The sequence below is a fragment of the Ascaphus truei genome, unplaced genomic scaffold (genome assembly GCF_040206685.1).
Source record: "Ascaphus truei isolate aAscTru1 unplaced genomic scaffold, aAscTru1.hap1 HAP1_SCAFFOLD_1271, whole genome shotgun sequence".
NCBI classification, from domain to species: domain Eukaryota; kingdom Metazoa; phylum Chordata; class Amphibia; order Anura; family Ascaphidae; genus Ascaphus; species Ascaphus truei.
Window position 1 is genome coordinate 82,466 of NW_027454145.1, and position 15,035 is coordinate 97,500.

General features: G+C 56.3%; 1 protein-coding gene across 1 annotated transcript in view; it reads right to left on the reverse strand.

Annotated features, from left to right (window-relative positions):
* The window catches only part of ABCF2 (ATP binding cassette subfamily F member 2), a gene marked incomplete at its 5' end in the record, with an annotated part of 42,670 nt that overhangs the window by 27,194 nt on the left and 441 nt on the right, over positions 1–15,035 (reverse strand). The window contains 4 exon segments of the mRNA XM_075581364.1: positions 1,981–2,172; positions 3,353–3,430; positions 3,432–3,467; positions 5,659–5,748. Coding sequence (XP_075437479.1) covers positions 1,981–2,172; positions 3,353–3,430; positions 3,432–3,467; positions 5,659–5,748 — 396 coding nt within the window.

Consider the following 15,035-nt stretch of genomic DNA (forward strand, 5'->3'; position numbering starts at 1 on the left):
TAGTGCTAGACCCCATTTGGGCACAGTGCCCCTCAATATCCCAGAAGACAGTGAAGACTGTTTCCTCAGTTTATTCACCAACACCTCCACTAATCACACCTCGTGTGAAGTCTGGAGAAAAGAATACCCTATAATCACAGAGGCACCCCGACCTGAGGAAAAGATTACAATATACCAGGGGAACTACACCTGTTATGCTAACCACGACCATAGAGGTAGATTTTTGGGTAATTTCACCTTTGGATATTGTTCTAAATATAGTAATCTTTCCGGAACACTGGTTCAGAACCAGGTCCAATCATTAGGCGACATCTATTGGATATGTGGGGATCTAAAGATTCGGACTAGATTAGAAGGAAGCTGGACTGGAGAGTGTGCCCTAGCAAAAGTCCTGATGCCCTTACATATTCTTGCAGACCATTCCCCAGGTAATAACGTCCCTACAACACACCACCGCTCCAAACGCTCCACCCTCCCCGGTAGTTTTGACCCTCATGTTTATATCGATGCTATAGGGGTCCCAAGGGGGGTGCCCGACCAGTTTAAAGCCAGGGACCAGGTTAATGCGGGATTTGAATCTCTGATTCCCATAGTTACCATCAATAAAAACGTTGATTGGATTAATTATGTGTATTACAACCAACAACGGTTTGTCAATTACACCAGAGATGCATTACAAGGTATTGCGGACCAATTAGCTCCAACATCTTATATGACCTTCCAGAATAGAATGGCTTTAGATATGATTCTAGCCGAGAAGGGAGGTGTTTGCAAGATGATTGAGGGTACAGGAACCTGTTGCACCTACATTCCCGATAACACCGGCCCCAATGGTAAAGTCACATTAGCCATTAAGAAATTAGAAGATGAACTCAAGAAGAATTCCGGGATTACTGTCCCATGGGACCAGTATTTTGGTTGGCTGACGGGATGGAAAAAGATTCTTGCCCAAATAGGCATCGCAATAGTTATTATTTTTGTCTTGCTTGTGATTATTGTCTGCTATGTTCTCCCATGTGTTAAAAAGCTTATGATCAGAGCTGTTGACAATAGCACTCCTACCTTTTTTCCTGCAGTCAGATAATAATACTCCACTCTCGGAAGATGGTCCATTTACCCCGTTTACAGTCCCTCCCAGTTAAGTACAATGGTATAAACCCATAGGGACAGCATCTGACTTCCTTATGTGCAAAGTCTGTGGCAAGGGGGGTCATGGACAAGCCATGACTCGTCTAACGTACAGCACAAAAGAGTTCCCAGGCACATCTGGACAGATGAGTTTGTATACCTATAGGGACAGACTCAGAAATAGACATTTCAAGGAGGGACTGTGATGGATTGAATAAAATGCCTATTTCTTCATCTGTAATGTGTACCTCGCTATGCCTATGATCCTTACTCAAAATGGCTACCGCAGCTCCCCCTCCCATCGAGTATGGAAGATGGCGCCCAACCCGGAACTACACCCAAACAAAGCTGATGTGTCCACTAAACTACAATAACAAGACCATACAAGGACATGACCTAACAAGAACCAATGAGACACTGACATGTGCATTTGCACACAACCCTTAGATAAGACAGGCCATTTTTGCATACAATCTCTCCCCTGAGCCCCTATATAAGAGAACGCGGGCTGTAACAATAAAGGAAGCATTATCATTCTGAACTTAGTGTCAGTGTGATTCTTCTCGTGCATGCACTAACTACGTAGGAAACAATTTGGACGGGGACAGATACTCTGCAGACGTTTGGTCTGATCTAACACACATATACAGACAGATTATATATATATAATTTGAATTCTCTCTCACTTGTACCTTGGTGCTGATAAACTCACCTGTTACTTTGAACCCTTGACTCATTGATTTTATTTCTACGCTTTGACAATACAGACAGATATATAGATAGAGGGGGATGGGGTGGCGCGCACATATACAGACAGATATATACAGATATATATAGATATATAGGGGGCACCTGCTGCTTCCCTGTCAGCCCGTATCTCCCGATGATCTTCCTCATCTCCTCCTTCTCCTTGATGGCCGGGTAACACTTCATCATGTACTCCAGCGGGGACAGGTCCAGCTCCAGCTGCTCTGTCAGGTGCTGGTGGTACCGCCCGATCTTCACGTGGGAGTGTTTCCGGATCATCCCGTCCGACGGCAGGCACTGGGGAGAGAGGGAAGGGGTGAGGTCTGAGAGCGCGTAAAGGGGGGGGGGGGTCTGAGAGCGCGCTAAGGGGGGGGGGGGTGTCTGAGAGCACGCTAAGGGGGGGGGGAGTGTCTGAGAGCGCTAAGGGGGGGGTGTCTGAGAGCGCTAAGGGGTGGGTGGGTCTGAGAGCGCGCTAAGGGGGGGGGGGGGGGGTCCGAGAGCGCACGGTAAGGGGGGGGGGTCTGAGAGCGCACGGTAAGGGGGGGGGGTCTGAGAGCGCACGGTAAGGGGGGGGGGGGTGTCTGAGAGCGCACGGTAAGGGGGGGGGGGTCTGAGAGCGCACGGTAAGGGGGGGGGGGTCTGAGAGCGCACGGTAAGGGGGGAGGGGGCCGAGAGAGCTAAGGGAGGGGCCCGAGAGCGCTAAGGGAGGGGGGGGGGGGCCCAAGAGCGCTAAGGGAGAGGGGGGGGGAGGGGGGGACCCAGAGCGCTAAGGAAGGGGGGGGGGCCCAGAGCGCTAAGGGAGGGGAGGGGCCGAGAGCGCTAAGGGAGGGGCCCAAAAGCGCTAAGGGAGGGGACCGAGAGCGCTAAGGGAGGGGCCCGAGAGCGTCAAGGGAGGGGCCCGAGAGCGCTAAGGGAGGGGCCTGAGAGCGCTAAGGGAGGGGGGGCCCGAGAGCGCTAAGGAGGGGCCCGATAGCGCTAAGGGAGGGGCCCAAGAGCGCTAAGGGAGGGGGGGCCCCGAGAGCGCTAAGGGGGGAGGGCCCCGAGAGCGCTAAGGGAGGGGGGGGGGGGGCGAGAGCGCTAAGGGAGGGGGGGTCCCGAGAGCGCTAAGGGAAGGGGCCCCGAGAGCGCTAAGGGAGGGGCCCGATAGCGCTAAGGGAGGGGCCCGAGAGCGCTAAGGGAGGTGGGGCCCCGAGAACACAGGGGGCAGCCTGAGACTGCACGGGGGGGGCTGAGAGCGCCCCCATATCAGAGTATGTGGAAAGCACCAGAGCGCAGAGAATGCGACTTCCCTCCCCCCCCACAGAAAGCCGCTCACCTCCCCCCCCACAGAAAGCCACTCACCTCCCCCCCTCCCCCCCCCCCCCCACAGAAAGCCGCTCACACTCTCCCCCCCTCACCCCCCCACAGAAAGCCGCTCACCTCCCCCCCCCCACAGAAAGCCGCTCACCTCCCCCCCCCCCCACAGAAAGCCGCTCACCTCCCCCTATAAGCAGTTTCAGCAGCGTGGTTTTCTCCCGGCCCCGTTGGGTCCCACGAGAGCCACACGCGTGTCCAGGGTCGATTCCGAACTCCAGGTTCTTGTAGATCACGGGCTGGAGGGGGGAAGGGAAGATGAGTGTGCGGGGAGAAATATGGGGGGGGAGAGAGAGAGAGAGAGGGAGGGGAGTGAGAAAGACGGGGGAGAGTGAGAGATGGAAGAGAAAGAGAGGAGGGAGAGATGGAAGAGAGAGAGGAGGGAGAGATGGAAGAGAAAGAGAGGGGGGAGAAAGAGAGGGGGGAGAGAGAGAGGGAGATAAAGGGGGGAGCGATAGAAGAGAGAAACGGGGGGGAGAGAGAGAGAAACGGGGGAGAGAGAGAGAGAGAGAGAGAGAGAAAGAAAAAGGGGGGAGAGGGAAGAAAGAGGGGGAGAGAGAGGGAAAGAGAAAGAGGGGAAGGAGAGAGGGGAGAGAGAAGGAAGAGAGTGGTAAAGGGAGGAAAAAGAGGGGGAGAGGGAAGAGTGAGAGGAGGGGGGAGAGAAAGAAAGAAGGGGGGGAGAGAAAGAAAGAAGGGGGGGAGAGAAAGAAAGAAGGGGGGGAGAGAAAGAGAGAAGGGGGGGAGAGAGAGGGGGAGGGCCCCCCGCCGATTCTCACCGCCCCGGCAGTGTAGCAGAATCCGACGTTCTGCACCACACAGTGACACACACACACAGTGACACACACACACAGTGACACACACCCAGTGACACACACACACAGTGACACACACACACACAGTGACACACACACACACAGTGACACACACACACACAGTGACACACACACACACAGTGACATACACACACACAGTGACATACACACACAGTGACACACACACACAGTGACACACACACACACACACACACACAGTGACACACACACACACACACAGTGACACACACACACACACACAGTGACACACACACACACACACACACAGTGACACACACACAGTGACACACACACAGTGACACACACACAGTGACACACACACACACAGTGACACACACACACAGTGACACACACACACAGTGACACACACACACAGTGACAACACACACACAGTGACACACACACACAGTGACACACACACACAGTGACACACACACACAGTGACACACACACACAGTGACACACACACACACACACAGTGACACACACACAGTGACACACACACAGTGACACACACACAGTGACACACACACACACAGTGACACACACACACAGTGACACACACACACAGTGACACACACACACAGTGACACACACACACAGTGACACACACACACAGTGACACACACACACAGTGACACACACACACAGTGACACACACAGTGACACTCACCGCCCCGTCGGTGTAGCGGAAGCTGACGTTCTGCACCATGATGACGGGGGGAGGGATCTTACCGCAGGACGGGACACACACACACAGTGACACACACACACACACACACACACAGTGACACACACACACACACACACACACACACACACAGTGACACACACACACACACACACAGTGATACACACACACACAGTGACACACACACACACACAGTGACACACACACACACACACAGTGACACACACACACACACACACACAGTGACACACACACACACACAGTGACACACACACACACAGTGACACACACACACACACAGTGACACACACACAGTGACACACACACACACAGTGACACACACACACACATGACACACACACACAGTGACACACACACACACAGTGACACACACACACAGTGACACACACACACAGTGACACACACACACAGTGACACACACACACAGTGACACACACACACAGTGACACACACACACAGTGACACACACACACAGTGACACACACACACACACACACACACAGTGACACACACACACACAGTGACACACACACACACACACAGTGACACACACACACAGTGACACACACAGTGACACTCACCGCCCCGTCGGTGTAGCGGAAGCTGACGTTCTGCACCATGATGACGGGGGGAGGGATCTTACCGCAGGACGGGACACACACACACACACAGTGACACACACACACAGTGACACACACACACACACAGTGACACACACACACACACAGTGACACTCACCGCCCCGTCGGTGTAGCGGAAGCTGACGTTCTGCACCATGATGACGGGGGGAGGGATCTTACCGCAGGACGGGACACACACACACAGTGAGACACACACAGTGACACACACACAGTGACACACACACACACACACAGTGACACTCACCGCCCCGTCGGTGTAGCGGAAGCTGACGTTCTGCACCATGATGACGGGGGGAGGGATCTTACCGCAGGACGGGAAGAAGAACGAGAGTGTCTGAAAAAGAGAGAGGGCGTGATAAACCAGACCACGAGAGGGTGCCACGGCACGCTCACTGCGCACCACACACAGCGCCACGTACTCTGTGCTCACCACACATAGCGCCACGTACTCACTGCGAACCACACACAGCGCCACGTACTCTGTGCGCACCACACAGCGCCACGTACTCAGTGCTCATCACACATAGCGCCACGTACTCAGTGCTCACCACACATAGCGACACGTACTCAGTGCTCACCACACATAGCGCCACGTACTCAGTGCTCACCACACATAGCGCCACGTACTCAGTGCTCACCACACATAGCGCCACGTACTCAGTGCTCACCACACATAGCGCCACGTACTCAGTGCTCACCACACATAGCGCCACGTACTCAGTGCTCACCACACATAGCGCCACGTACTCAGTGCTCACCACACATAGCGCCACGTACTCAGTGCTCACCACACATAGCGCCACGTACTCACTGCGAACCACACACAGCGCCACGTACTCTGTGCGCACCACACAGCGCCACGTACTCAGTGCTCATCACACATAGCGCCACGTACTCAGTGCTCACCACACATAGCGACACGTACTCAGTGCTCACCACACATAGCGACACGTACTCAGTGCTCACCACACATAGCGCCACGTACTCCGTGCTCACCACACATAGCGCCACGTACTCAGTGCTCACCACACATAGCGCCACGTACTCAGTGCTCACCACACATAGCGCCACGTACTCAGTGCTCACCACACATAGCGCCACGTACTCAGTGCTCACCACACATAGCGCCACGTACTCAGTGCTCACCACACATAGCGCCACGTACTCAGTGCTCACCACACATAGCGCCACGCACTCACTGCGAACCACACACAGCGCCACGTACTCTGTGCGCACCACACAGCGCCACGTACTCAGTGCTCATCACACATAGCGCCACGTACTCAGTGCTCACCACACATAGCGCCACGTACTCAGTGCTCACCACACATAGCGACACGTACTCAGTGCTCACCACACATAGCGCCACGTACTCAGTGCTCACCACACATAGCGCCACGTACTCTGTGCGCACCACACAGCGCCACGTACTCTGTGCGCACCACACACAGCGCCACGTACTCAGTGCTCACCACACATAGCGCCACGTACTCAGTGCTCACCACACACACAGCGCCACGTACTCAGTGCTCACCACACATAGCGCCACGTACTCACTGCGAACCACACACAGCGCCACGTACTCTGTGCGCACCACACACAGCGCCACGTACTCAGTGCTCACCACACATAGCGCCACGTACTCAGTGCTCACCACACACACAGCGCCACGTACTCAGTGCTCACCACACATAGCGCCACATACTCAGGGCTCACCACACATAGCGCCACGTACTCAGTGCTCACCACACATAGCGCCACGTACTCAGTGCTCACCACACATAGCTACACGTACTCAGTGCTCACCACACATAGCGCCACATACTCAGTGCGCACCACACACACAGCGCCACGTACTCAGGGCTCACCACACATAGCGCCACGTACTCAGTGCTCACCACACATAGCGCCACGTACTCAGTGCTCACCACACATAGCGCCATGTACTCTGTGCGCACCACACACAGCGCCACGTACTCAGTGCTCACCACACATAGCGCCACGTACTCAGTGCTCACCACACAGCGCCACGTACTCAGTGCTCACCACACATAGCGCCACGTACTCAGTGCTCACCACACATAGCGCCACGTACTCAGTGCGCACCACACACAGCGCCACGTACTCCGTGCGCACCACACACAGCGCCACGTACTTAGTGCGCACCACACATAGCGCCACGTACTCAGTGCGCACCACACTCAGTGCGCACCACACATAGCGACACGTACTCAGTGCTCACCACACATAGCGCCACGTACTCAGTGCTCACCACACATAGCGCCACGTACTCAGTGCTCACCACACATAGCGCCACGTACTCAGTGCTCACCACACATAGCGCCACGTACTCAGTGCTCACCACACATAGCGCCACGTACTCAGTGCTCACCACACATAGCGCCACGTACTCAGTGCTCACCACACATAGCGCCACGTACTCAGTGCTCACCACACATAGCGCCACGTACTCAGTGCTCACCACACATAGCGCCACGTACTCAGTGCTCACCACACATAGCGACACGTACTCAGTGCTCACCACACATAGCGCCACGTACTCAGTGCTCACCACACATAGCGCCACGTACTCAGTGCTCACCACACAGCGCACCACACACTCAGTGCGCACCACACATAGCGACACGTACTCAGTGCTCACCACACATAGCGCCACGTACTCAGTGCTCACCACACATAGCGCCACGTACTCAGTGCTCACCACACATAGCGCCACGTACTCAGTGCTCACCACACATAGCGCCACGTACTCAGTGCTCACCACACATAGCGACACGTACTCAGTGCTCACCACACATAGCGCCACGTACTCAGTGCTCACCACACATAGCGCCACGTACTCAGTGCTCACCACACAGCGCACCACACACTCAGTGCGCACCACACATAGCGACACGTACTCAGTGCTCACCACACATAGCGCCACGTACTCAGTGCTCACCACACATAGCGCCACGTACTCAGTGCTCACCACACATAGCGCCACGTACTCAGTGCGCACCACACACACAGCACCACGTACTCAGTGCTCACCACACACACAGCGCCACGTACTCAGTGCTCACCACACATAGCGCCACGTACTCAGTGCTCACCACACATAGCGCCACGTACTCAGTGCTCACCACACATAGCGCCACGTACTCAGTGCGCACCACACACACAGCGCCACGTACTCAGTGCTCACCACACATAGCGCCACGTACTCAGTGCGCACCACACACACAGCGCCACGTACTCAGTGCTCACCACACACACAGCGCCACGTACTCAGTGCGCACCACACACAGCGCCACGTACTCAGTGCTCACCACACATAGCGCCACGTACTCAGTGCTCACCACACATAGCGCCACGTACTCAGTGCTCACCACACATAGCGCCACGTACTCAGTGCACACCACACACACAGCGCCATGTACTCTGTGCGCACCACACACAGCGCCACGTACTCAGTGCTCACCACACATAGCGCCATGTACTCTGTGCGCACCACACACAGCGCCACGTACTCAGTGCTCACCACACATAGCGCCACGTACTCAGTGCTCACCACACAGCGCCACGTACTCAGTGCTCACCACACATAGCGCCACGTACTCAGTGCTCACCACACATAGCGCCACGTACTCAGTGCGCACCACACACAGCGCCACGTACTCAGTGCGCACCACACACAGCGCCACGTACTCAGTGCGCACCACACATAGCGCCACGTACTCAGTGCGCACCACACACTCAGTGCGCACCACACATAGCGCCACGTACTCAGTGCTCACCACACATAGCGCCACGTACTCAGTGCTCACCACACATAGCGCCACGTACTCAGTGCTCACCACACATAGCACTGAGTACGTGGCGCTATGTGTGGTGAGCACTGAGTACGTGGCGCTATGTGTGGTGCGCACAGAGTACGTGGCGCTATGTGTGGTGAGCACTGAGTACGTGGCGCTATGTGTGGTGCGCACTGAGTACGTGGCGCTGTGTGTGGTGCGCACTGAGTACGTGTCACTATGTGTGGTGCGCACTGAGTACGTGGCGCTATGTGTGGTGCGCACTGAGTACGTGGCGCTGTGTGTGGTGCGCACTGAGTACGTGGCGCTGTGTGTGGTGAGCACTGAGTACGTGGCGCTATGTGTGGTGAGCACTGAGTACGTGGCGCTGTGTGTGGTGCGCACTGAGTACGTGGCGCTGTGTGTGTGGTGCGCACTGAGTACGTGGCGCTGTGTGTGGTGCGCACTGAGTACGTGGCGCTGTGTGTGGTGCGCACTGAGTACGTGGCGCTATGTGTGTGGTGAGCACTGAGTACGTGGCGCTGTGTGTGTGGTGAGCACTGAGTACGTGGCGCTGTGTGTGGTGAGCACTGAGTACGTGGCGCGGTGTGTGGTGCGCACTGAGTACGTGGCGCTGTGTGTGGTGCGCACTGAGTACGTGGCGCTGTGTGTGGTGCGCACTGAGTACGTGTCGCTATGTGTGGTGCGCACTGAGTACGTGGCGCTATGTGTGGTGAGCACTGAGTACGTGGCGCTGTGTGTGGTGCGCACAGAGTACATGGCGCTGTGTGTGTGGTGCGCACTGAGTACGTGGCGCTGTGTGTGTGGTGCGCACTGAGTACGTGGCGCTATGTGTGGTGAGCACTGAGTACGTGGCGCTATGTGTGGTGAGCACTGAGTACGTGGCGCTATGTGTGGTGAGCACTGAGTACGTGGCGCTGTGTGTGGTGCGCACTGAGTACGTGGCGCTGTGTGTGGTGCGCACTGAGTACGTGGCGCTATGTGTGGTGAGCACTGAGTACGTGGCGCTGTGTGTGTGGTGAGCACTGAGTACGTGGCGCTGTGTGTGTGGTGCGCACTGAGTACGTGGCGCTATGTGTGGTGAGCACTGAGTACGTGGCGCTGTGTGTGTGGTGCGCACTGAGTACGTGGCGCTATGTGTGGTGAGCACTGAGTACGTGGCGCTATGTGTGGTGAGCACTGAGTACGTGGCGCTATGTGTGGTGAGCACTGAGTACGTGGCGCTGTGTGTGTGGTGAGCACTGAGTACGTGGTGCTGTGTGTGTGGTGCGCACTGAGTACGTGGCGCTATGTGTGGTGAGCACTGAGTACGTGGCGCTATGTGTGGTGAGCACTGAGTACGTGTCGCTATGTGTGGTGAGCACTGAGTACGTGGCGCTATGTGTGGTGAGCACTGAGTACGTGGCGCTGTGTGTGTGGTGAGCACGGAGTACGTGGCGCTATGTGTGGTGAGCACTGAGTACGTGGCGCTATGTGTGGTGAGCACTGAGTACGTGTCGCTATGTGTGGTGAGCACTGAGTACGTGGCGCTATGTGTGGTGAGCACTGAGTACGTGGCGCTATGTGTGGTGAGCACTGAGTACGTGGCGCTATGTGTGGTGAGCACTGAGTACGTGGCGCTATGTGTGGTGAGCACTGAGTACGTGTCGCTATGTGTGGTGCGCACTGAGTGTGTGGTGCGCTGTGTGGTGAGCACTGAGTACGTGGCGCTATGTGTGGTGAGCACTGAGTACGTGTCGCTATGTGTGGTGAGCACTGAGTACGTGGCGCTATGTGTGGTGAGCACTGAGTACGTGGCGCTATGTGTGGTGAGCACTGAGTACGTGGCGCTATGTGTGGTGAGCACTGAGTACGTGGCGCTATGTGTGGTGAGCACTGAGTACGTGTCGCTATGTGTGGTGAGCACTGAGTACGTGGCGCTATGTGTGGTGAGCACTGAGTACGTGGCGCTATGTGTGGTGAGCACTGAGTACGTGGCGCTATGTGTGGTGAGCACTGAGTACGTGGCGCTATGTGTGGTGAGCACTGAGTACGTGGCGCTATGTGTGGTGAGCACTGAGTACGTGGCGCTATGTGTGGTGCGCACTGAGTGTGTGGTGCGCACTGAGTACGTGGCGCTGTGTGTGGTGCGCACTGAGTACGTGGCGCTGTGTGTGGTGCGCACTGAGTACGTGGCGCTATGTGTGGTGAGCACTGAGTACGTGGCGCTATGTGTGGTGAGCACTGAGTACGTGGCGCTATGTGTGGTGAGCACTGAGTACGTGGCGCTATGTGTGGTGAGCACTGAGTACGTGGCGCTGTGTGTGTGGTGAGCACTGAGTACGTGGCGCTATGTGTGGTGAGCACTGAGTATGTGGCGCTATGTGTGGTGAGCACTGAGTACGTGTCGCTATGTGTGGTGAGCACTGAGTACGTGGCGCTATGTGTGGTGAGCACTGAGTACGTGGCGCTATGTGTGGTGAGCACTGAGTACGTGGCGCTATGTGTGGTGAGCACTGAGTACGTGGCGCTATGTGTGGTGAGCACTGAGTACGTGTCGCTATGTGTGGTGCGCACTGAGTGTGTGGTGCGCTGTGTGGTGAGCACTGAGTACGTGGCGCTATGTGTGGTGAGCACTGAGTACGTGGCGCTATGTGTGGTGAGCACTGAGTACGTGTCGCTATGTGTGGTGAGCACTGAGTACGTGGCGCTATGTGTGGTGAGCACTGAGTACGTGGCGCTATGTGTGGTGAGCACTGAGTACGTGTCGCTATGTGTGGTGAGCACTGAGTACGTGGCGCTATGTGTGGTGAGCACTGAGTACGTGGCGCTATGTGTGGTGAGCACTGAGTACGTGGCGCTATGTGTGGTGAGCACTGAGTACGTGGCGCTATGTGTGGTGAGCACTGAGTACGTGTCGCTATGTGTGGTGCGCACTGAGTGTGTGGTGCGCTGTGTGGTGAGCACTGAGTACGTGGCGCTATGTGTGGTGAGCACTGAGTACGTGGCGCTATGTGTGGTGAGCACTGAGTACGTGTCGCTATGTGTGGTGAGCACTGAGTACGTGGCGCTATGTGTGGTGAGCACTGAGTACGTGGCGCTATGTGTGGTGCGCACTGAGTACGTGGCGCTATGTGTGGTGAGCACTGAGTACGTGGCGCTGTGTGTGTGGTGCGCACTGAGTACGTGTCGCTATGTGTGGTGAGCACTGAGTATGTGGCGCTATGTGTGGTGAGCACTGAGTACGTGGCGCTATGTGTGGTGAGCACTGAGTACGTGGCGCTATGTGTGGTGAGCACTGAGTACGTGGCGCTATGTGTGGTGAGCACTGAGTACGTGGCGCTATGTGTGGTGAGCACTGAGTACGTGGCGCTATGTGTGGTGAGCACTGAGTACGTGTCGCTATGTGTGGTGCGCACTGAGTGTGTGGTGCGCTGTGTGGTGAGCACTGAGTACGTGGCGCTATGTGTGGTGAGCACTGAGTACGTGTCGCTATGTGTGGTGAGCACTGAGTACGTGGCGCTATGTGTGGTGAGCACTGAGTACGTGGCGCTATGTGTGGTGAGCACTGAGTACGTGTCGCTATGTGTGGTGAGCACTGAGTACGTGGCGCTATGTGTGGTGAGCACTGAGTACGTGGCGCTATGTGTGGTGAGCACTGAGTACGTGGCGCTATGTGTGGTGAGCACTGAGTACGTGGCGCTATGTGTGGTGAGCACTGAGTACGTGGCGCTATGTGTGGTGAGCACTGAGTACGTGGCGCTATGTGTGGTGAGCACTGAGTACGTGGCGCTATGTGTGGTGAGCACTGAGTACGTGGCGCTATGTGTGGTGCGCACTGAGTGTGTGGTGCGCACTGAGTACGTGGCGCTATGTGTGGTGCGCACTGAGTACGTGGCGCTGTGTGTGGTGCGCACTGAGTACGTGGCGCTGTGTGTGGTGCGCACTGAGTACGTGGCGCTATGTGTGGTGAGCACTGAGTACGTGGCGCTATGTGTGGTGAGCACTGAGTACGTGGCGCTATGTGTGGTGAGCACTGAGTACGTGGCGCTATGTGTGGTGAGCACTGAGTACGTGGCGCTGTGTGTGTGGTGAGCACTGAGTACGTGGCGCTATGTGTGGTGAGCACTGAGTATGTGGCGCTATGTGTGGTGAGCACTGAGTACGTGTCGCTATGTGTGGTGAGCACTGAGTACGTGGCGCTATGTGTGGTGAGCACTGAGTACGTGGCGCTATGTGTGGTGAGCACTGAGTACGTGGCGCTATGTGTGGTGAGCACTGAGTACGTGGCGCTATGTGTGGTGAGCACTGAGTACGTGTCGCTATGTGTGGTGCGCACTGAGTGTGTGGTGCGCTGTGTGGTGAGCACTGAGTACGTGGCGCTATGTGTGGTGAGCACTGAGTACGTGGCGCTATGTGTGGTGAGCACTGAGTACGTGTCGCTATGTGTGGTGAGCACTGAGTACGTGGCGCTATGTGTGGTGAGCACTGAGTACGTGGCGCTATGTGTGGTGCGCACTGAGTACGTGGCGCTATGTGTGGTGAGCACTGAGTACGTGGCGCTGTGTGTGTGGTGCGCACTGAGTACGTGGCGCTATGTGTGGTGAGCACTGAGTACGTGGCGCTATGTGTGGTGAGCACTGAGTACGTGGCGCTATGTGTGGTGAGCACTGAGTACGTGGCGCTGTGTGTGGTGCGCACTGAGTACGTGGCGCTGTGTGTGGTGCGCACTGAGTACGTGGCGCTATGTGTGGTGAGCACTGAGTACGTGGCGCTGTGTGTGTGGTGAGCACTGAGTACGTGGCGCTGTGTGTGTGGTGCGCACTGAGTACGTGGCGCTATGTGTGGTGAGCACTGAGTACGTGGCGCTATGTGTGGTGAGCACTGAGTACGTGTCGCTATGTGTGGTGAGCACTGAGTACGTGGCGCTATGTGTGGTGAGCACTGAGTACGTGGCGCTGTGTGTGTGGTGAGCACTGAGTACGTGGCGCTATGTGTGGTGAGCACTGAGTACGTGGCGCTATGTGTGGTGAGCACTGAGTACGTGTCGCTATGTGTGGTGAGCACTGAGTATGTGGCGCTATGTGTGGTGAGCACTGAGTACGTGGCGCTATGTGTGGTGAGCACTGAGTACGTGGCGCTATGTGTGGTGAGCACTGAGTACGTGGCGCTATGTGTGGTGAGCACTGAGTACGTGGCGCTATGTGTGGTGAGCACTGAGTACGTGGCGCTATGTGTGGTGAGCACTGAGTACGTGTCGCTATGTGTGGTGCGCACTGAGTGTGTGGTGCGCTGTGTGGTGAGCACTGAGTACGTGGCGCTATGTGTGGTGAGCACTGAGTACGTGTCGCTATGTGTGGTGAGCACTGAGTACGTGGCGCTATGTGTGGTGAGCACTGAGTACGTGGCGCTATGTGTGGTGAGCACTGAGTACGTGTCGCTATGTGTGGTGCGCACTGAGTGTGTGGTGCGCTGTGTGGTGAGCACTGAGTACGTGGCGCTATGTGTGGTGAGCACTGAGTACGTGTCGCTATGTGTGGTGAGCACTGAGTACGTGTCGCTATGTGTGGTGAGCACTGAGTACGTAGCACTGAGTACATAGCGCCACGTACTCAGTGCTCACCACACACAGCGCCACGTACTCAGTGCGCACCACACACAGCGCCACGTACTCAGTGCTCACCACACATAGCGCCACGTACTCAGTGCTCACCACACACACAGCGCCACGTACTCAGTGCTCACCACACACAGCGCCACGTACTCAGTGCTCATCACACATAGCGCCACGTACTCAGTGCTCACCACACATAGCGCCACGTAC